Source organism: Carassius carassius, chromosome 11 (genome assembly GCF_963082965.1).
Source record: "Carassius carassius chromosome 11, fCarCar2.1, whole genome shotgun sequence".
Classification (NCBI taxonomy): domain Eukaryota; kingdom Metazoa; phylum Chordata; class Actinopteri; order Cypriniformes; family Cyprinidae; genus Carassius; species Carassius carassius.
This window is the reverse complement of record NC_081765.1, coordinates 3875253-3898885: the sequence shown is the minus strand read 5'-3', so window position 1 is coordinate 3898885 and position 23633 is coordinate 3875253. Positions and strand designations below refer to the sequence as shown.

The window sequence follows — 23633 nt, the reverse complement described above, 5'->3', positions numbered from 1 at the left end:
AAACTGGCTTAAAATCCTCAAAAACAGCAGAAAGCACCGGAGCAGCAGGTACAAACACGTTAAAATTAGCACTGCAGTTTTGTCTGACAGCTGCTACTTTGTCAGTAAAATAACCAAGAAATTTCTCACATGTACTAACTGAAACCTCTGTCGGATCAGAGGTGCATGGATTCAACACAGAGTTAATGGTATTAACCATTATAGTACTTCAAATAATGGCATATTTGAAGTACTAGAAGACCGCAGTTCTTTTAGGGGGCGTTCACATATCGCGTCTTTTGCATGCTCAAGTTCGTTATTTCCAATGTAGGCGAACGGTATGCGCGCTCATAATGGAAGCGACGCGGTCGCGATACGCTCGCGGTGCGACGCGGTCCCGTTTTTTCCAGGAGCGTCCGAACAGCATCGAGTTAAAAACATCTCAACTTTCAGAATGCAGCAAGCGCACTGCAGGTCATGTGACAAGAACTAAACATTCAGCTTCATCCTTTCCTGTAACAACGTTGAAAGCTCAGCCAAGATGAAGGAACAGCTGATCATAGCTGTATATGGATTGCCATTTTGAAATAAATTTAGTAGCAGAGCTACTGAAAGCGATTTATTTTGTGCTGCAAATCCATTTATCCTTTGCTGAAATTTCCCCGTCTTCATGGAGAGAACGCGTCGCCTCAGGAGCGCTTCTGCCCGAGCGCTTTGGAAAGAAGGAGAAAGCCGCGCACATAGCCTTTTCCACGCCATATTAGGCGCGATATGTGAATGGCCCCTTAATCATTCATTAATTATTTTTTGCTTGCATACACCTTCAAATATGCCGTGGAGAATCACAAAAAGTCACCAAATTGGGTTTTTAATGTGAACTTTTTTTTTTTTTTTCGAAATTCGAATATCATTTTTATTTATCGAATAATTAGAGCAGAACGAATATTCGAATGTTCGACTATCCGTGCACATCCCTAATTACTGTATCCTAACTCAACTTGCAGTTATAGCTATAAGAAATGACACTTCATTTCAGCTTTTAGGTTTAACTTTAGATTTAAGGCTGAGAAATATTTACAATCCATTCATAAATTCCTCCTTCTGCCAAACAATGTGGCGTCTTCCACACGACTTCCTGACACACAGAGGTGCGTCTGAGAGAATGGTTTAGTTTTCACTGAAGCAGGCAGATGTGTCCTCATCATCTGTTGAGTCTTTGCACTTGACTGGAACCCAGGCATGTTTAAAAGTGTGTGGCATTTTTCCAGATACTTCACACTAGATTCGGTTCTGAAACACACAGGCAGTCCAGACGGACAGCATTCCATTCATAGGTGAGGAGTTTCACATGCCTTACAACACCTCTTGCCTCACGACGCATTTCTGCTGACTCTACATTACAGCATTACTGACTCTTAATGTTCCCAGCGCTCAGGAGGAAGAACAACAGGGGAATAATTGCTATGTTCCCACATTATCTCTCTCCTGAAGCCGTCTTCAAAAAGCCACTAAGGCTCTTTCGATGAAAAGAGGATTGAACTAATTTGCTCTTCAAAAACTGCAGGAGTCATGTACAACACTACTGTACCTATTAACAGTTAAGTCACTTAAGCAACACTGAAGTAAGCACTAATACATAGAGTATCATCAATTATAGCTAGGGGGGAATTTATAATAATTCAGTCACCCACATCTTCTATAACAGTATCAAAAAGTGTACATCAAAGTAACTATACAAGAAATCCGACATTAGTCAACAACAACAACAACAACACTTTACTGATGTTTAAATCAAATCAGCTTACCAATCAAATTAGCTAGTTGCTGAGGCAACATTTTTCATTTAGTTTACCTTGAAGTACTGTAGTAAACAAATGAAACGAATAGATAAATAAACAATACATAGACATTAAATAATATAATACAAATTTAAAAACTAATTACTAAAACTTGTAATTTAAGTATAGGGACCAATTATCTCTATTAACTAGTTGCTTATTCACATGCCTATTATTAACATACTGGCTGTTTATTAGTACATATAAAGCATTTATTCTGCATGACCATTTTCTACATCCCTAATCATACACAAAACCTACCTTCCTAATTATTAATAAACCACTAATGAGGAGTTTATTGAGGTAAAAATCTTAGTTAATAACGAGAATTGGACCTTGAAATAAAGTGTGACCAAAATATCTAATTCAGAATTTTAACAAAACAACTATAATAGTACATTAGTGATAAAAATAACGCACACTTGAATACTGCAAGTGACACAGTGCCTGACAAACTAATCTTCACTTGATGTTAAACTCCAGGAGGTGTAGACTACTACAGGTTTCTTGTTTGACACACGTTCTGCTTGATTCTTGCATTTCCTCACACTCCTTTGTCTTCTGTAACACCACAAATCATGCAAAGAATCCAGCCCGTGCACACTGGGCACATTTCTACATGTCGCATAGTATATACAATGATGACTAGATGTCTACATTTAGAGTCTGTAAACTACTATTAGATTACATAAGTCTGGATGCCAATGCAAGCAGCTGAATCTGTCAGTACAGTTATTGTGCGGGACACAGGACGAGAAGGACATCAGCCCTCAGAAGCTGCAAGCGTATGGAGGGCCATTTACATTAAACAAACACTGGCTCAGTCTAGTCAACTGTTTGAGTTGAGAACTATTTGCATGTCCCAGGACAAGCTTTTTAAGGTGGGATCCTTCTCCAAGACACATTTGATGGGCACTCCTTTTGGTAAGTAATAAGTGCACTGCATTGATGCATTCATGCCATGTCGTAATTACCAGATGACAACCCGTTTGTTTCACTCAAAGCTGTTGACGACCTCAGACCCAGAAATATGCGTTACTATGACAACACTGGTAACGCCAAAATGAATGTGTATTTTGAGTAAGAGACAAAACCACAACACAGCAGGTAACAGCTTCATAAGCAATTCAGTTTGAGTTTGATTGACAGCTGTTTAATTTGGTGTTATCCAGGCTGTCCAGACATATCACACCTGTGTATTCATGTGTGTTCACTCATTAAGTTAGCCTATAATTTGCAGTTATGTTATAAAAACAGCAGCAATGCATAACTCTATAAAAAAGGGCTTTTAAAAACGTTTAATGCCATTTAGTGTCTAAAGGATGTCAGACCAGATTGCACCAGTCATCCTCACAAAGATAATTATTTATAATATCTTCAACTGATGCCAATGACTAACTGCACCTATAAATAAAATAATTTCTCACTTTAATTATGATCTAATATATCTGAGGAAATCAGATGAGGAAATACAGTGCCTTGAATAGGCAGCTTCCAGTGTAGCCAGCATAAGATACAAGGAGTGTTGTACATTTACTGTACACTGATGAAATTAAAATTAAATAGAGGTACAATTTTAAATGACTTCCGTTTCAGAACAAATAAAACAATATTTAATTTTCGTTCGTACTGTTACTCGGGTTTACGTAGAACGGTGTTCTACGATTTATTTTTCAATAAGATCAAAGAACCTGAATATTGAGTCCGACTTATTTAAAGTGCTCAGGCCCGACCAAAAATACAATTCTGCCCACGCCAGAGCCACAGACTCCAAACAACTCCAGAATGTGATGACATTGACACAACAGAGGTTGTGTTTTTAGCCCGGTCTCTTTGTGCAGAGCAACTTCCTGAGATAATCAGTATGGAGAGAGTGAGAGAGTCGGAGAAAGAGCCCTTTTAGTCCACATTAGAGAAGAGCAGAGAGGTACTTCACCCTGTCATCAACACACACGCGTGTGCAAACAACCCTCATCTATCCATGACACAAGACAGAGCAAACAACTGCAGCGCTACAGTCAATATCATTTCAAACCACCGACCAGAGATATGAATGACATGCAAGATAAAACAAATTATCTATCAGATTAAGTAATAAATGCCCAAAAGTAATTATTTCAAGAACAGACACCTTCATTTTATCCCTTGGGAAAAAGATTTTAATGAAAATTATATACTTAAACACAAACTGAATTGAATGTTTTCAGATACTCAGTTGCATGTTTTTTGTAATTACATAAAGATTTTAGATCGTTTAAATAAAATCATTTCAAATACAGTTAGTCAAACGTGAGTGTGCTTTTTTGACCCACTTAAGTAGGACTTGAGTACATATATATGTAATTTCATAACTCTGTCGCCTTTGAAATATATTTGAAGTGTACTTTAAAGTGTCAAATGTACTGCCAAGCATTTATGGTAATCTAAAGTATACTTAAATTAAATGTATTGGAAACTCGCATGTCATGTATTTAAATGATATCTACTACATTCCAATGAAGAAGCTGCAATTACATTTATAATACATTACATTTCAAATGCTTTGCAAATGCTTTAGTATGTTAGTCAAAATAAGTGTACTTCTATAAAGAACGAAAACTATTATTAAAACAATAATTTAAAGTATACTTCAAAGTAAAACTTGACATTATTGTAAAGTGCACATTTTAATTAAGGTTGTTAAAAAGTCATTAGTACACTTAAGTGGCCTTTTATTTCATTAATATTTTCTGAAAATACAGTTTTTTTTAAGAGCCACAAGTGCACATTCAATACAGTCGTGCACACTTCTTCACAAGGGATTAATAAACTACTTCAACAGGTCACATGGGTAAACCAGATCAATGCAAACCTACATTATTCTGCAGTTCTAGAACAGCATCTGTGAAACCCACCTCCCACATGACAGCAGCAGCAGCATTTAGAGGAAATCCAGCCGCAGCAGGAGCGCACACTCTTATCACTCCTCATGACCGATCAGACATGCATGTCTCAGCACAGAGAGAGAGAGATGTTCCCGGAGGACTGCACCCGCGCCAATGAGTGATTACTCTCATTCAGCCTGACTTTACAGAGAGGAGATAGAGAGAGAGAGGCGGAGCAACAGAATCTCTATCATGTTTCACTTTCAGACAAAGGCGCAGTCAGTTTGTTGGATGTGATAACGTGAAGTCATGACAATGTGTCCAGCTATAGTATGCTTACGGGCAGGGCCGGCCCTGACCAATTTGCTGCCCTAGGCAAGATTTTACCTGGCGCCCCATGCATCACAGCCCATTTCACCCTGTCATTGTGTTCATGATTTAGCATATATATATATATATATATATATATATATATATATATACACACACACACACACACACACACATTGCAGCAGAACTGTTTCCAACACTCATAATAAATCATCATATTAGAATGATTTCTAAAGGATCATGTGATAGACCGGATGTCACATGTGACACTGAAGAATGGAGTAATGATGCTGAAAATTCAGCTTTGCATCACAGGAATAAATGATAATTTAAAGTATAATAAATTGAAAACAAATTATTTTAAATTGTAATAATATATCACAGTATTACATTTTTTTCTGTATTTTTGATCAAATAAATGCAGGCTTGATGAGCAGAAGAAACTTCTTTCAAAAACATGAAAAATAGTAATGTTTCCAAACTTTTGGCCTGTACTGTTTCCCCCCAAAACTGCACAACTGTATAGTAAAACATTAATAAAAAAGTGATAATAAAAAATGCGTCTTAAAACTGACATGATTGTACAAAATCACAGTCTGGTGACTCAGAACTCAGAACAACTGCTAACATTAAGTTTAAGGTAAAAATAACTGCAATGAAATTATAGTATCTTACTCCTATGCAATAAATTGTTCTTTCACTGCATCTCTTTACCTCTGTCTTTATCCTCTTCTCTTCTTTTTGGCACTGTATCTATCGCAGACTATGCTCATTTATAATGTGTCATGTAAATTCGGCCTTCCGTCACAATCAGGAAACTTTCACCGTGTCTAGAACTGGCGCGAGCTGCCGGGCCCGTTTCTACGAGCTGTGTGTTAACAAAAGCAGTGCTGTCTACATTGGAAAAAGGAAACACATATTCCCATACAGATAGCTTGAGCTGAACTTCTGAACTAGATGAGAAAGAAAAGATTCACTGATGTCTCAAGTTAATGTCAGAATGAGTGAAGATTGCATGAGTTTGATGCTGTTGTTGTTTGTGTGGCAGCAGGTTAAACTGTCATCAGTAGACTTATCACCTGCTGTGTGATGCAATACTGGAATGACTGGAATCAGCAGCATAAATACAACAGAGAAAATAAATAAATATGTAATGCAATGACAAAACCCGAACCCTGTGCCGATGACTGTTGAGATGCATAAGATCTTTCAAGGAAACATCTTGAATCAAAGTCAACATCTAGATCATCATCTCAGAGTACATGTGCTGGTTTGGCATGCGTCTCATTACAGCTGTCTCACACACTTCAGTCTTAGATGGATAGCATCATCAAATAGAGAACTAAGCAGAATTTCCAGATAATTGATTTCTGACTGTAATAGGTGTATTATGTTGCCGAGCTGCATGGACGCTGCCTTTATTTCCATATTGAGGTGTCTTGCTAGGTGTTCTACATCAGGCCTTTTTTGCATTTTGCAGCAGAATCTTTATGGTAATGACACACAGTATCCCAGCACAACAGACAGGAGGAGCTATGCAAATCAGGCATAGTCTAAAATAGACTCAATATTAAAGGAGCAGTGCACACAGCACTCTCTCTCTCTCTCTCTCTCTCACACACACACACATACACACACACACACACACACACGTATCTGACTAACATGAACTCAAACCCAGGAGACTAAAACAATGAGAAATGTAACAACTGAAGTGCTGAACTCTTCAATGACATTTCTACTTCAGCAAATGATTCATATGAGTTACAGTAAATTAAAGATGGTTGTTAAAATGCAACACACACGAGGAAATGGAATGTTCCACATTCCAGAGAAAACTTCCATTGCTTCCCATTTTTAGGGCATTCCAGTGTGAGTTATAGTAATAGTGAGGAATAATGCAAACACTTTACATTACTCCTTAAATGAACACAATGGAAACAGTCTACAGGAATACTGGTCTGCAGCCAGTAAGCAAACAGACTAGTTATGCCTTTTGGTGGAATCACTGTGCGTTGTACATGACCCTGATTTACTCTGACTTACGCCACATTATAAAAGTTATATCAATGGCTTTTTTTCATTTTGACTATAAAAAAATCTTCAGTGCTGTATCCTGTGAGCTAGATGCTGATGCTAATAGGATCACAGCAGTGTTTGGGGTAAACGGCCTCTAAGTATATGTGTGTAACATCTCTCTCCTAGCAAAAGGACAAAAGGAGAGACTACTCTTGTCACTGAAAACAAACAGCAAGTGTGCCCAGGATCGTATGTTTACTGAGGGGATCAGGACATCGAGTCATTAGTGCACTGAGACAAACATGCCTAGTGTGTGAATAATGTCAAGAGCACTTCGGGAGTCAATCTGACACACTAGAGTGATGGTGCCCACTAGTGGACAAAAGTTGCACATGCACCAAATGCAAACACTATGACCAGGCTACCCGTTCACTCATAAAACTACTGTAACAACAGGAAGGTTCACATGTGCACTACTATACAGCTCACACTGTTTCTGCAGTATGACGTACACTACCAGTCAAAGGTTTGGACACACTGAATTTATGTTTCTCATAATCTTTAGGTCAAAAGCTTGTGCTGGAATACAAACAGAACTTGAACACTGGATCCCACAATGCAATGCACTCAACAAACCCACTGGAAATGATATCAAAAACAGTGTCAACATCATCTTCTTGACTCATTATTTGATCAGACCGCCTAAAAACCTAAATAACTATTTATATCCAAGATGAAAATATACAGTATATTTCAAGTGTTTGGAGTCAGTAAGATATCTTTTTAAAATAAATGTATGTTGTTGTTTTTTTTAGAAAAGATGCATTAAATTAAACGTGGCAGGGATTTATAATGTGACAAAATATTAATTTTTCAAACATCTGCTGTTCTTTTGAACTTTGAGGGGAAAAATGTTAAGGAACATTTATCTGCAAAAACCATATGTTTATTAACTACTAAACGCAAGAGCATAACAGAATCTTTCAGCCAATTCCCGCTCTCACCTTTGCCTGCTGGAAAAAAGCAGTCCATCTCCACACTGCTGCGAGAGTGAGAGATACACAGAGCGCTGCTGGGCACCAGTCCCTCCTGAGGGGGGCTCTTGTCTGTGGTCCGGACCAGACACCATCCCGGACGCTCGCTGGTCCGCTCCAACAGCTCCACCGTCTGACCGCTCTGGACACTGAGCTCAGACGCACCGCTCGCCACGAAGTCCTGCAGGACCACCGTCAGCTCGCACCCTCCCGAGAGCTAGAGAGCAGAGAAACAGACAGACTTTGATTTGATGTTATGCTCAGTTTTAGGTTTATAAGTATTTAGCTACATGTACACACAAATCAAATACAAAGTAAACAGTATTACATAACACTATAATATAAAACAGTGTCTCAATTCTGGCAAAGTGGCATACAACAATAAAAAGAGCATTTAGAAACTGAGAGATAAAAGAGATACGATGGAGGAAGTCTTCATCTGTTGGAGTAAGGAATCTTCACAGACAGGAAACTGATTCCTGATCAGATGTGACATTTATTTCAGTAATGACTGAAGATAGTGTGTTAGGGGACTCTAGAACATGAACTCTGGTCAGACTGAACATCTGTTATCAGTTTTACAGCTTCTCAAGCTCTCAAATATTAACAGCAAAAAGACTGATCTGAAAACATGGCTCACGTGCACATTACTGTTTTTGGAGAGCCCATGTGTTTTATCTTCATTCCGTCGGTGTTTAAAATTGAAATCATGACAGCTGTTAGAGGTGAACCTAGAAAGTGTTTATTGGGCTGTAGTGTTCTTTGACTAAATGCTTTGAAAAAAAAAACAACCCTTTTTTCTTATCGCTGAGACTTTTCTTTCTTTTTATGTAGAGATGTAATGTATTTCAAAATCCCATTTCATTTTTGGAATTTTGCTTAATTGTGGCAAGAGTAAGACATGCATATAAACATAAAAAGAAAAATAGCCTATAAAGAGCTAAACATGAAAAACATGGGCCAACTCAGCTGGGTTATATATATATATATATATATATACAGCGGTCACTGGGACAGTAGCATCAAACATACACAAGCTCCTCTAATCTGACTGAGCCGTTTGGTACATCAGACTAACAACTTCATTTCCTGTGTACTGTATGTCCCCGTTTCCTCCATTTACCACAGAAAGCTTCAGAGACGCATGCCTTAACAGCAGAAGCAATCAAAGCTCATAATGAAGATTGTCCTGCTGGGATCTGTAGCTCCACACCCAACAGAGCTCAACTCAACATCAGTATTTAGAAGAGACCAAAATATAAAAAGTCTGTATTGAATTAATGTTTTTTAAAAGACCTAAAATAGTAGTCAAAATGGAGATTCATCAGTTTATGGAAATAAAATTAATTGCAAAAGAAATAAATAATAATAATTGCATTCAGATTTGCTAGCATACTCCGATTTCCCTGCAACCACAGGATCTCAATATGAACCCAAATCATCTCATTTGTCTCTATTTTATGTTTTAAGTGAAACATATGGGACAAAATTAAACTAAACTGAATTGAGAACTCAATTAGGCCTCATGAGCAACATATATACAGTACAGACCAAAAGTTTGGAAACATTACTATTTTTCATGTTTTTGAAAGAAGTTTCTTTTGCTCATCAAGCCTGCATTTCTTTATCAAAAATACTGAAAAAAATGTAATATTGTGAAATATTATTACAATTTAAAATAATCGTTTTTAAATTTATTATACTTTAAATTATTATTTATTTCTGTGATGCAAAGCTGAAGTTTTAGGATCATTATCACATGATCCTTTAGAAATCATTCTAATGTGATGATTCATTATCAAAGTTGGAAACAGTTCTGCTGCTTCATATTTGTTCAGAACATGTGAAAACGTAAAAAAAAAAAAAAAAGCAGCTATGTTTTTAAAATATAAATATTTTGTAATAACAATATACACTACTGGTCAGTAATTTTGGGTCAGTAATTTTTCTTTCTTTCTTTTTTTTTTTAAATAAAATCAATACTTTTATTCAGCAAGGATGTGTTAAATTGATAAAAAGTGATAGTAAAGAAAATATATTATTATCATTTTTTTTTTATTTTGAATAAATGCAGTTCTTTTTAACCTTTTATTGATCAAATATATGAGACAGCAGAACTGTTTCAACACTCATAATAAATCAGAATATTAGAATGATTTCTAAATGATCATGTGATAGACTGATGTTACATGTGACACTGAAGCTGGAGGAATGATGCTGAAAATTCAGCTTTGCATCACAGAAATAAATTATTTTTTTTAAAGTATATTCAAATAGAACACTATTATTTTAAGTTGTAATAAGATTTCACAATATTACTGTTTTTTCTGTAGTTTTGATCAAATAAATGCAAGCTTGATGAGCAGAAGAAACTTCTTTCAAAAACATTAAAGATAGTAATGTTTCCAAACTTTTGGTCTGTACTGTATATATAATAAAAATTTTTTTTTTTTTTTTTTTTTTTTTTACTATAATTAGATGGTCAGAAATGAGTCAAAATCAAGTCCTTTTTCTTCTGGATATACAAATTTATTTACATGTTAAGTGTGTCTAATTATTATATACATACATAACCAGTATAAAATGCCACTTTCTGACAGGTCACTAGTTGACTGAATGAACTATGAACCAAATGATTACAGGTGAATAATTCTCCAGGAGTAATAAGGCGCTGTGAGACTGAGCTGGTTGTGTAATGACGGACAGGTAACAGAGTCACAGGGTCAGACACAGAACAGGCAAAAGAGTATTAAGATATATACACACAACACATGATTCACTTCTTATAAGAGAAGCATGAAAACACACAAAACATGACTAAACTGATCATATTTAGCTTGAGAGTGCTGTGAAATTTGATGGTCATATTATGAAGAAATTATAATTAAATCAAGCCATTACTTTTGTAGTAATATATTAATGTTAATAAAAGTGTATATAGCGCATTATTAAAACAAGTGTCATTTCAACAAACAAATCATACAAAACATCATAAAAAGAGTGATCATATGATAAACTGGAGCTGTGATTGCTTTGTTAGGACACCTGTGTCCACAATAAACCAGTCAGGTCCACAAACTTTCACGAGACAAAATGTACAAATTAAAAACTAGGACATGATGTCATGCCGAAATCACAAGGCACCCTGCTAATGAGAAGAGAGAGAGAGAGAGAGAGAGAGAGAGAGAGAGAGAGACAACACATGGTCCAAAAAAAGAAAAAAAAATATTCCAACGCTCAGACCCAAACCTGCAGAAAGAAGGGCAAAACAAGTAAGTGTCCAAAATGTTCCCAGATGACAGTTCTCAGAGTCACAGCAGGTCACTGGTCAATGTTTGATTAAAAGTTCATTTTCCTCCAGACTGTGTGAAGATTACAGAACTAGACAGCAGAGTCTGTAACACTGATCAGAAACACACTTTAAGATGATTCACTCAAAAAGCTATTTTAGTGAGGTTGTACTGCAAAGACTTAAACTTAAAATGCTTTACCTATTTATTAATGCTATCCTATTTAAACTGGGTGGATAAGGAAGAGTCAACCTGAACAGCAAATCTATATAAAATAAATTAATAAATTAAATAATATAAAAAATAATAAAATAACATGAAAAGAAAATTTAAAAAAAAAAGAAAAAAAAGAGAAAATGAATAACAAAAAATGGGGAAAATAATATAAAGTAAAATAAGAAAAGAAAAATAATATAAAAGAAGAAAAAAAAAAAAAAGAACTGACAGAGACTGTTTGAATGAAGACTTTACAGAAATCAATTGCCCCTGAAGGAAACTCTACTTTTAAATATGGAAGTCTGTAAAAGGGTAATTGTGACCATCTCAAAATACTTTTTTCTTGCAATTGCGAGTTTATATTAAACTCATAATTTGAGAAATAAAATCAAAAAGAAAAAAAGTCACAATCACCTTTACATCTATTTATTTAGACTTTACTTAGCACATTCAACAAGCTTTATTTATTTTATTTGTTGAGTGTCACTGAGCGTGTAGTTGTGGTCAGTGTTCAGCAGATGTGCTGTGCTCGTCCGCTCTCTTGCACCATCTGCCTGGCAGAGTATCAGGTCTCCGCAGTGATCGAGAGGAAAGGTGGGTTGCTAGGTAATCAGGGGTCTCAGAAGGAGAAGATCACGCGTCAGAAAGGACATAAACGTCACATGGGCTCGATGTGAAAGGTCTCGCAGATTGCAGGGCTTTATTATGGAGATCAGAGGACTCTCTAACAGTATTAAAAGCCTGTGTTTTCACGCGGAGGATTGCAGGTAGACGAGTCACTTCAACACGTACAGGTGCAAACAGACAGCAAAGCAGATACAAAGGACAATTATCTAAGCTATCTGAACACTGCTTTCCATCTAGATTCATCTCCATTTATAATATCACAATTGCAAATGATCCCTTGCGACTCAAATATCTGAACCAGTGATATCCAGAACTCATAAATGGAAGATATCCACAGACGTCATGTAATCCATTTTATGTTCTGAGAAAACCGATCATATCCCATACAGCAAGTAAATAAATCAATAAATGCATACATACAAAATATATGTTGTAAACAGTGAAAGCTATATATATATATATATAAACACATTTAAAACAAAACACTAACAAATATATTTTGAAACATATTTTAGCAAATGAATATCTTGCAGATTATTTTGAAATACATTTAAAAAGGCACAAATTTTGTACAAATATTTGAATGTATTTCTAAAAATGCTACGGTTGAGATTTTCATTAAATAAAGGCTGAAATTTCAGTTTGTTCCTCAGACAAATCTGTTGCATAACTAATTGCATGCTGTCTGTCCGTTCCTGCCCACTGTCTGCTTTTTCCATGTTTGGAAAAGATCATCAGGAACATTCTTTAAAGCATCTCCTTTTGTGCTCTACAGAAAGCCAGATGGATTCAAATGTGTTGGGAAAGACATGAGGGAGAGTAAATAATGACAGAATGTTCATTTCTGGGTGAACTATCACTTTAAACATGATAGTAAAAAAAGAGGGTGTGTTCGGGAGATTGTGTCAGTGTGAGTCGACTGTGTTAATAATCCACTTCCTGCCAGTGATATCAACCTATTATATCAATCAATTTAAATACACACACACACGGACACATTATAATAACTAACATCTGAGAGACAGCTGATGTGCTCTAGTAAATCTCATTTCACATGTAGCATTTTAAATTATTACAATTTATAACAGAAAAAATTGTTTTCAGTCTCACAGCAGAGTGTTTAACTTGTCTCACCACCAGTTAAATCAGTGAAAATCAGAAGACCGGCTTATACATTCTGTCAGTACAGTCCTGATATCCCCGGTCTCTCTCTCACACACACACACACACACACACACACACACACACACACACTCACACACACACACTCACACACACACACACACACACACACCATTATACTACACTTGGATTATAGTCGAGAAAGAAATAGAAAAGATCAGATGAAGCTCACTTACACGACTGCTCTCTTTGAAAAGTTTAAAATTCATCCACCTTGGCATGACGACTTATCTGTCCTATTTCCACCACTATATCTGTCCTCGCTTTCTCTCTCTCTATCTTCTGCCTCCCTCCCTACGTCTCTCTTTCTGAAGCGTCTCTGATTGGCTGAGTTCAGTGTTCAGCAGAGGTTACGGCTCAGTCATGCTGCTCCTCTCATTAGTGAACACCTTTGGTTGTGTCTCACGTGTCTGTGTTTGTCTTTGTAAATAAGTACATACATATAAGAACATATGACAGATTAAACTTTATTTACATTTTGGAATCTTTTGGAATTCATCATCAAGCTATGAATTTACTCTAAATATTTATTTTACCCATTGCTTTCAAGGCTCATTTTGAGTATAAAGTTAAATATTGCAAGTGTAATTGTTAAGTTGATTTTTCATATTGGGTGTACTTTGACCCGTGTGGTATACCATTGCTATTTGCGTAATCATTTAAAGCCTTCTTTCCACAGAGCGCTATGGTACAGTGCAGTACAGCTCAATTTGGGACTGAACACCCTGATCTGGCTTGTGTTTCCACCACCAACCGTACACTTACTTGACAGGCATGGTGTATGCTGGAAAGTAGCGGACAATGTCATTCTTGTGCAAAGAAGAAAGTGTGACATTGTTTATCATTTGCATCTGTTTTTAAGCCTTGGTAAATAAAAAAAAAAATCAAGCAATTTAAAAGCATTCCAGCAAGGCGCGAAAGACAACTCCATTCAGTACAACACGCGCACAGCGGCTGTGTCTCTGATGACCGAGCCCCGAGTGGAGTTTCTCTCCGCATCTTTCTTGCACTTGAACGAACAAATACATACAAAAATGTGTCAAAATACCCACATTGGCGAGTAGCTTTAACAGTGAGTAATCAATATTTAACTTATACAGTGGAGTAGAGATGCACCGATCATCTAGGCATTTTTTGTTTTATTTCAGACTATGTTCCATTTGTGTGGAAATATTATGTTATGATTATATTTTGTCTGTAAATGGCTGTTAAACAGAGGCCAGAGACGCTGAAGATGAATGCAAAGAGGAGAAAATACAGAGCAGGTTCACGTTGGGTGAAAATAAAGATCCAATATAGAATTTTATATTTAGCGATATCCAAGGAAACGCTGCTGTTCCATCAGCACCACCTGCTGTCAGAGAGTGGTCGTGCATCTCATTCAACATGTCTGCTGTGTTTTATCTAGCATAATTTCACAAAGCTAATGTCAGACCATTCTGTTCTTGCTTCAAATTTTGAAGTTATACAGCCTAATTTAAATCAAACATTGCACATGCTACAAGTGTGTATAATTAATTTATTTTGGATCAATTCATGATTACCACTTATTTTAAATGGCTATAAAAAATCAAGGTGCAACACAGTGAAGAATATGCACATCTATATGTTATTGTACATGTGATTATTCAAAGTCTGTACCCTGAAAACCTACAAACATAAAATCCTAAATCATTTCATTTGTATTTTTGTTCTGTATTCAGTGGTGTTATTACTTGTAATTTGTTCATTTTGTAATTTTGTTCATTTACTAAATGTTTACTTGTCTTTAATAATGATTGATCTTTACATTTAATCAAGCTAGTAGTTCTGGCTGAAATTTTAATTAAGAACTCTAAAATTGAATTAGCATCTAAACTATTGGTGTCATATAAGCTTATTCATCAGAATACAAGACATCATAGATCAAAAACAATGATAAAGGCAACTATTTTATTTGTTTATTTTTAATTTATTTATTTATTTACAGTATTTATTTATTTCTTGTGGCAGGGCAAGTAATAATTTGAACCATTGGCCCGATTGGCCAGTAGAAAAAAAATCCATAGCGCTGAGCTCTTGTGTAGTTGTAGCATGCGCAAGTTACAATTCTCTGTCAACCAATCAATGTTCTGCAGTGAGTCTAGCTCCAACAGAAGGGTCCCAAAAAAGTGGTACAGTTTGCTATTTTGGTACCATTCACATCTTCTGAGAAAGGAAATGGAAATAATTGCATACCGTACTGTACTGCTCGGTGGAAACGACCCATAAATTTGTGTCCAAAACAATCCTGCATATACAGTCCTGTCATATACAGTAGTGCATACCATACAAACTATTCTGACATGAACAGTTAGTATGTAAACACCTAGAAACCTATAGCACATGGTTTCAATTGCAATGTAAGAATGACTGTATGACTCTTGCTCTTGTGAGTGATTTAAATCAAAGGCATATGGACCGTCTGCTAAAGAAAACATCTGTCACAACTCACATTTTCTTTTAAAATAATTCCATAGCCAAAGGGGGAAAACTGCATATTTTAATGAAAAATCGGAATACGGTTTCATCTTAAGATGAATCCAGCAAGAAATATCTAATGCCGTATGATGGTCTTGTGACATGCATTCATGTCACAACACTTCCTGTTTGTTGTTGGCGGCTGTACTGCGTTTGAGCTCCGTCACTATATTCTTTTCATTGACTATTTTTAACTCAAAAATCAATTGTATACATCATCGTTTCCGTTTATATAACGTGTGAATATATCCTCTATTGTATTCTACAACAAAAACAATCAGAGCGCCTCGCTATCACTAGTTTTATTTTGATCTCCCGGGTCCGCTATTAGCTTTTAGCCCGTTAGCATCAGCGGCGTGGTTGCAGCTAACTGCGCTAACATTGCTAATACTCTATTCACACACATTACCACTGCTGTACTCACTGTTACTTGCTTTAATGGCGGATGAATGTCTCCACTCTGTGCAGCTCGAGCTCGAGGCCGTGGGAAAGCAGATTCGCGACCTGGAGGTGAGGCAGGCCCAGCTGAGAGAGCGGAGAACCGCGCTGGAATCATCCCGGGCTGACGCTCACAAGTCCGGGGTAAGTATACAGCGATCTGTTAACAGTCCCACCACGTCTACTCCGTGTGTTTCTCTGCACAGGCCCGGTGCACCCAGGACGCGATCTTCCCAGATGTCCTTCACTGCGACGCCGGGACACCACGGACCCTGGGTGCATCCACAGCGGAGGACGCGAGCCGGGTCCCGGGCGACGACTTCTCCCCCTCCTGCCTTCGACATCTCCATCCGGAACCGCTTCGCTCCCCTCCGCGAGACAGGACGCGACGCTGTGATCATCGGAGACTCCATCGTCCGACACGTAAGTGCTACGTTAGCCGAAGGTAAAGTGCACACTCATTGTTTGCCTGGTGCTCGTGTTCTCGATGTTTCTGCGCAGATACCCGCGATCCTGAAGGTCGACGAGAGCCCCAGAGCGGTCGTGCTTCACGCCGGGGTTAACGACACCACGCTGCGGCAGACGGAGACGCTGAAGAGGGACTTCAGCAGCCTGATCGAGACGGTTCGCAGCACGACGCCCGCGGCGACGATCGTCGTGTCAGGACCACTGCCCACGTATCGACGAGGACACGAAAGGTTCAGTAGACTTTTTGCTTTAAATGAATGGTTGTTGTCATGGTGTAAAGAACAGAAACTGCTATTTGTTAATAACTGGAATCTTTTCTGGGAGCGTCCTAGGCTGTTTCGCGCTGATGGATTACACCCCAGCAGAATCGGAGCGGAGCTGCTCTCTGACAACATCTCCAGGACACTTCGCTCCATGTGACTAGTAAGACAATTCTCTAATAACTATTATGATGAGTTTTGTTCCACCCGCTTAAATGATAAAAGTACTTGTGCTGTAAAAACTATTAAGACTGTGTCTGTTCCCCGAATAGTGAGGTCAAAATATAATGTAGGATCTAGAAAAAATCTTATCGTAATTAAACCAGAAAAATGTAAAGTAAATGAACAAAAACTATTTTTAAAGTTTGGGCTCATAAATATTAGATCACTCACACCCAAAGCAGTTATTGTAAATGAAATGATCACAGAAAATAGTTTTGATGTACTCTGCTTGACTGAAACCTGGCTAAAACCAAATGATTATTTTGGTCTAAATGAGTCTACTCCACCAAACTACTGTTATAAGCATGAGCCCCGTCAGACTGGTCGTGGAGGAGGTGTTGCAACAATATATAGTGATATTCTCAATGTTACCCAGAAAACAGGATACAGGTTTAACTCTTTTGAAATACTTCTGCTAAATGTTACACTGTCAGACATGCAAAAGAAATCTAATGTATCTCTTGCTCTGGCTACTGTGTATAGACCACCAGGGCCGTATACAGAATTCCTAAAAGAATTTGCAGATTTCCTCTCAGACCTTCTAGTTACAGTTGATAAGGCGCTAATCATGGGAGATTTTAATATTCACGTTGATAATGCAAATGATACATTAGGACTTGCGTTTACTGACCTAATAAACTCCTTTGGAGTCAAGCAAAATGTCACCGGGCCCACTCATCGTTTTAATCATACACTAGATCTAATTATATCGCATGGAATCGATCTTACTGCTATAGATATTGTACCCCAATGTGATGATATTACAGACCATTTCCTTGTATCGAGCATGCTGCGTATAACTGATATTAACTATATGTCTCAGCGTTACCGTCTGGGCAGAACTATTGTTCCAGCCACCAAAGACAGATTCGCAAATAACCTGCCTGATCTATCTCAACTGCTATTTGTACCCAAAAAATACACATGAATTAGACGAAATTACTGACAACATGGGCACTATTTTCTCTAATACATTAGAAGCTGTTGCCCCCATCAAATTGAAAAAGGTTAGAGAAAAACGTACTGTGCCATGGTATAACAGTAATACTCACTCTCTCAAGAAAGTAACTCGTAGTCTTGAACGCAAATGGAGAAAAACTAACTTGGAAGTTTTTAAAATTGCATGGAAAAACAGTATGTCCAGCTATAGACAGGCTCTAAAAACTGCTAGGGCAGAGCATATCCACAAACTCATTGAAAATAACCAAAACAATCCAAGGTTTTTATTTAGCACAGTGGCTAAATTAACAAATTACCAGACGCCACCTGATTCAAATATTCCACCAACGTTAAATAGTAATGACTTTATGAATTTCTTCACTGATAAAATAGATAACATTAGAAATACAATAGCGAATGTAGATTCTACAGCGTCTAACACTTCAGTTTCATCCATCGCACCCAAAAATAAACTGCAGTGCTTTACAAATATAGGACAGGAAGAGCTAAATAAACTTATCACTGTATCTAAACCAACAACATGTTTATTAGATCCTGTACCTACTAAATTACTAAAAGAGCTGTTACCTGTAGCCGAAGAACCGCTTCTCAATATCATTAACTCGTCGTTATCTTTAGGTCACGTCCCAAAACCATTCAAGCTGGCGGTTATCAAGCCTCTTATTAAGAAACCAAAACTAGATCCTAGTGTACTGGCAAATTATAGGCCTATTTCAAATCTTCCATTTATGTCTAAAATTTTAGAAAAAGTTGTGTCTGCTCAATTGAGCACCTTCCTGCATAAAAATGATCTGTATGAAGAATTTCAGTCAGGTTTTAGGCCCCACCATAGCACAGAAACTGCACTTGTTAAAATTACAAATGACCTGCTTCTTGCGTCAGATCAAGGCTGCATCTCATTTCTAGTCTTACTTGATCTTAGTGCTGCGTTCGACACCATAGATCATGACATACTCATAGATCGATTACAAAACTATACAGGTATTCAAGGGCAGGCTCTAAGATGGTTTAGATCCTACCTGTCCGATCGCTACCATTTTGTTTACTTAAATGGGGTGTCATCTCATTTATCATCAGTAAAATATGGAGTGCCACAAGGATCCGTCCTAGGTCCCCTTCTATTTTCAATATACATGTTGCCCCTTGGTAATATTATTAGAAAATACGGAATTAGCTTCCACTGTTATGCTGATGATACTCAGCTATATATTTCAACGAGACCAGATGAAACTTCCCAATTATCTAAGCTAACAGAGTGTGTTAAAAATGTAAAAGATTGGATGACAAATAATTTTCTCCAATTAAATTCGGATAAGACAGAGATATTAATTATTGGACCAAAAAACACCACACAGAATCTTGTAGATTACAATCTGCAACTAGACGGATGTACTGTTACTTCCTCTACAGTCAGAAATCTGGGTGTTATATTAGACAGCAATTTGTCTTTTGAAAATCATATTTCCAATGTTACAAAAACCGCATTCTTCCATGTTAGAAACATTGCCAAGCTACGAAACATGTTATCTGTTTCTGATGCAGAAAAGCTAGTTCATGCTTTCATGACCTCTAGACTGGACTATTGTAATGGACTTCTAGGTGGTTGTCCTGCTTCGTCAATAAACAAGCTACAGGTAGTCCAAAATGCAGCAGCTAGAGTCCTTACCAGGTCAAGAAAATATGATCATATTACCCCAATTTTACAGTCTCTGCACTGGCTACCTATTAAGTTCCGTATCTGTTACAAATTATCATTACTTACCTATAAGGCCCTAAATGGTTTAGCTCCTGCGTACCTAACTAGCCTTCTACCACGCTACAACCCATCACGCACCCTAAGGTCACAAAACGCTGGACTTTTGGTAGTTCCTAGGATAGCAAAGTCCACTAAAGGAGGTAGAGCTTTTTCACATTTGGCTCCCAAACTCTGGAATAGCCTTCCTGATAATGTTCGGGGTTCAGACACACTCTCTCTGTTTAAATCTAGATTAAAAACGCATCTCTTTCGCCAAGCATTCGAATAATGTATCTCTTAAATTGTGAGTGTAGTTGCATCTGCATTTTTATTCTTTAGCTTGGGTTAAACTAATTTTACTTTGTTGGATCAGCAGCTATGCTAATGATGTCTCTATTTTGTTTCTATGTTTTGCCACGGGATTTACATCCCGTGGTAACTAGGATTTACACAAGCTCCAGTCTGGATCCAGAACACCTGAGAAGAGATGATGCTGACCCTCAGAGGACCCCAGATGATCCTAACCTTGAATCAACAAACAGAACTAACAATTATTGCTACATGTGTGACTGCATCCTATAATTACTATTAATTAATAATATTGATAGTTCATCATCTAGCTGACTACGTCTTGTATTATTATTATTATTTTTATTTTTCTAAAATCCTGTCAAACGTGCACAAACTACTAGCTACTACTAAATATTGTAGAAACATAATTTTCTGTAAAGTTGCTTTGTAATGATTTGTATTGTTAAAAGCGCTATACAAATAAACTTGAATTGAATTGAAAAAAAAATTGCATTCAGCACTGAGCTGTAAGAATAAAAGCATCATTATGCAGTATGGTGAATGTGATTTCCGCAATGTGCAGATATAAACAGACCCTGAGCTGTTGTGAGTGAATGAAGGAAACGCTTATTCCACAGGGACACACACACACTGTGTCCTTAGCTCTCATTAGCCTGAAAACAACAGAGAATTGAATTTGGCTCAGTACTCCACAGAAGTGTTCAGGAAACCTGTGTGGTAACAGTCATTATCCACCTTTAAAAGGTGACCCTGTGTGATAGCAGCATGTACATGTGACTTCACAGAAGACATAATGGATCAACATATGAAAGATTTCAACATCTTAATGGTCTGGACAAGCTGAATCCTAAACTGCAAGACCAACAGACACAGTAACCTTGTAAAAAACAACAAACAGGCAGAAACTGACACTGGTCCAAATTTACTGTGTGACCTAGGAGAGTTTAAGAGGATAAGAGGGTTTTAGCATGCGGACAGATGAAAACTAGTATAAAAAAGAAGACAAAAATCTAGCTAAACTCATTTGTTAAGCATAATAAACAATCTGTTGTTTGCTGGCTGATTATTCAAGTAGTCAGCCCTCATGCTCCAACCCAAAACAATTAACTGTGTTCCGAGTCTCCACTGGCTCATTTTAAAGTCAATCTATGTCAGTCATACACTATGGAGGCATAAATATATTCTGCTGCTTCTTCTTTAACAAAACAGCACAAAAAAAAAAAAAAACAACAACCAGGGACCGGCCTTCATTCAACATTTAGTTGTGTAGAATTCAATCAGAGTAGAGTAAGTGTATTACACAGAGTATTTCAGTATATCTGCCCTCAGAGGAAACTGGAGAAGGAAATTATCCTCCTCCAAACAGAGTCAAGAGTTGGCACCACACTCACCCAAAGACACGCTCTCCTCTGAGCAAAAACAAGTCACACTGATGTGGTCATCAGCAAAATGAACAAACCTCACAACACAAACACGCACAACTCATAAAACACCACAAGCTATTATGAAAGTGCCTTAACACCAGCACAAACATGCTCTGTTTCGAGGTCTTGTGTTCAGTGTGTCTTACTTTGATTTGATAGGGTGCCTCATAGCTCCTATGAGGGCAGAATCCAGTACACAGTTTGAAGAGACTTTTCATGGTCGAGCATGACTGTTTAACATCTGTTTACTGCTCACGACCGCTGTACTCATCATCTGTGCTGAAGCATGACAGCCCCTGCTCCATACCTAAAGCAGGGAAACCCTGTGTGACATACACCTGTCAATCACTGGTCACCTGACACTTCAGGGGGTGGAGTCTAGAGTTTGGGTCTTGAAAGATATGCTTTGAATCTGCATACTACAGTTTTTTACAATCACTTTGTTACTATTTTCAGAACCTTGATGTCATTTTTCACAACTCTAGACACAAAACTCACAACCAATTATAAAAATGCACATTTTTCAAAACTCTAACCCTTTTCTCAATTGCTTGGATACAATACACATAAAACTTAGATCATTTGTTCATTCAACAAAAATCACCTGTTCAATATGACACAACTTAACATCAAAGTGCTACTATTTCAAAAGGCAATTCACACATTACATTTCAAATGAGTGTCTATTCATTTCCTTACAATGATCTAACTATCAATTGATACAACTGCTCAAAATGATAAGTAACTGTTGCATTACTCTTAATGCATAGTTGTATGGAAACAGACAAACAATCTTCCATGTTTACTGTAAATCATGAATGTTCCAAGATAACGAGATTCATTGTCACCAATTAGCGCGGAGCATGAACCAATTAGACTACAATATCCATGGATGTAGCCTAATATTTTATCATAATGCTTTATGAGACACTGTGTATATGGCCCCAAATACTGTACCACCTTTTCCGACTATTTACAGTATTGACAATACTGCACTGTATAGATGCAGGCCCTTGTAATTGCTTGTCCAATTCTGCCAACTCATTACTGATGATTGAGTGCACATTGTGGAATGAGTATATAGTGAAGAGTTGATTGGGATCCAATTGCAAGAGCATAGTGATATGTAACATGGAGCCAGCAGGTGATCCAGGTCACAATGGAGGTCAAGCAGTGGTGGGAGGAAGACGAGGAAGACATGTTGGTCAAAGGAATGGTAGAGGACAGGCACCACTTCTGAGAGGTGGTCGTGGGCCTCGTTTGAGAGGTGTGGGGGAACGTGGCAGAGGACAAGGCCACGAACCAAGACAGTGGCAGCAACAGCATAGAGTGTCCAATGAAATTCGGGCAATAGTTGTAGACCATGTCATGAATCATGGCATGACAATGACTGAGGCGGCTACAATGATACAACCAAACCTCAGAAGGTCAACCGTGGCCTCAATAATCAGAACTGTCCGCAATGAGAACCAGTAAGTTATCAGCATGCACTAAACATTATGCTATTCTCAATTGTCAAATGACTGCATACCAATGTGTATCACAAAATAGGTGATGTGACCAAGTGTCTTCTTACTCTAATGTTCCCTGTAGAATTGTGACCAGGCCAAATAGTGGAGGCAGAGGCAACATTCTAACTGACCAACAGGAGCAGGCTGTGGTCGATTTCGTTTGGGACAGAAATGATATTCGCCTTACAGAAATTCGCCAGCATATCTTGGACAATGAAGACATATTCAACAATGTGGGATCCATAAGTTTGCCGACTATTGCACGCATACTGAAAAGGCACCAGGTATCTATAAAACAACTATACCGTGTTCCTTTCGAAATAAATGCAGACAGAGTGAAGCAAATGAGGACTGAGTATGTTCAGGTAAGTTCAGTTTCAAGATGGCTGTTGTAAAAACATTCCCAAAAATTCTACATTGTACAG

General features: G+C 37.5%; 1 protein-coding gene across 2 annotated transcripts in view; it reads right to left on the bottom strand.

Moving 5' to 3' along the window:
- kalrna (kalirin RhoGEF kinase a) overlaps positions 1 to 23633 on the bottom strand; it is a 278413-nt gene that overhangs the window by 56858 nt on the left and 197922 nt on the right. For both annotated transcript variants that reach the window (XM_059561398.1, XM_059561397.1), the window contains exon 34: positions 8035 to 8281. In XM_059561398.1, the coding sequence (XP_059417381.1) occupies positions 8035 to 8281 (247 nt within the window). The remainder of the gene's footprint in view (positions 1 to 8034; positions 8282 to 23633) is intronic.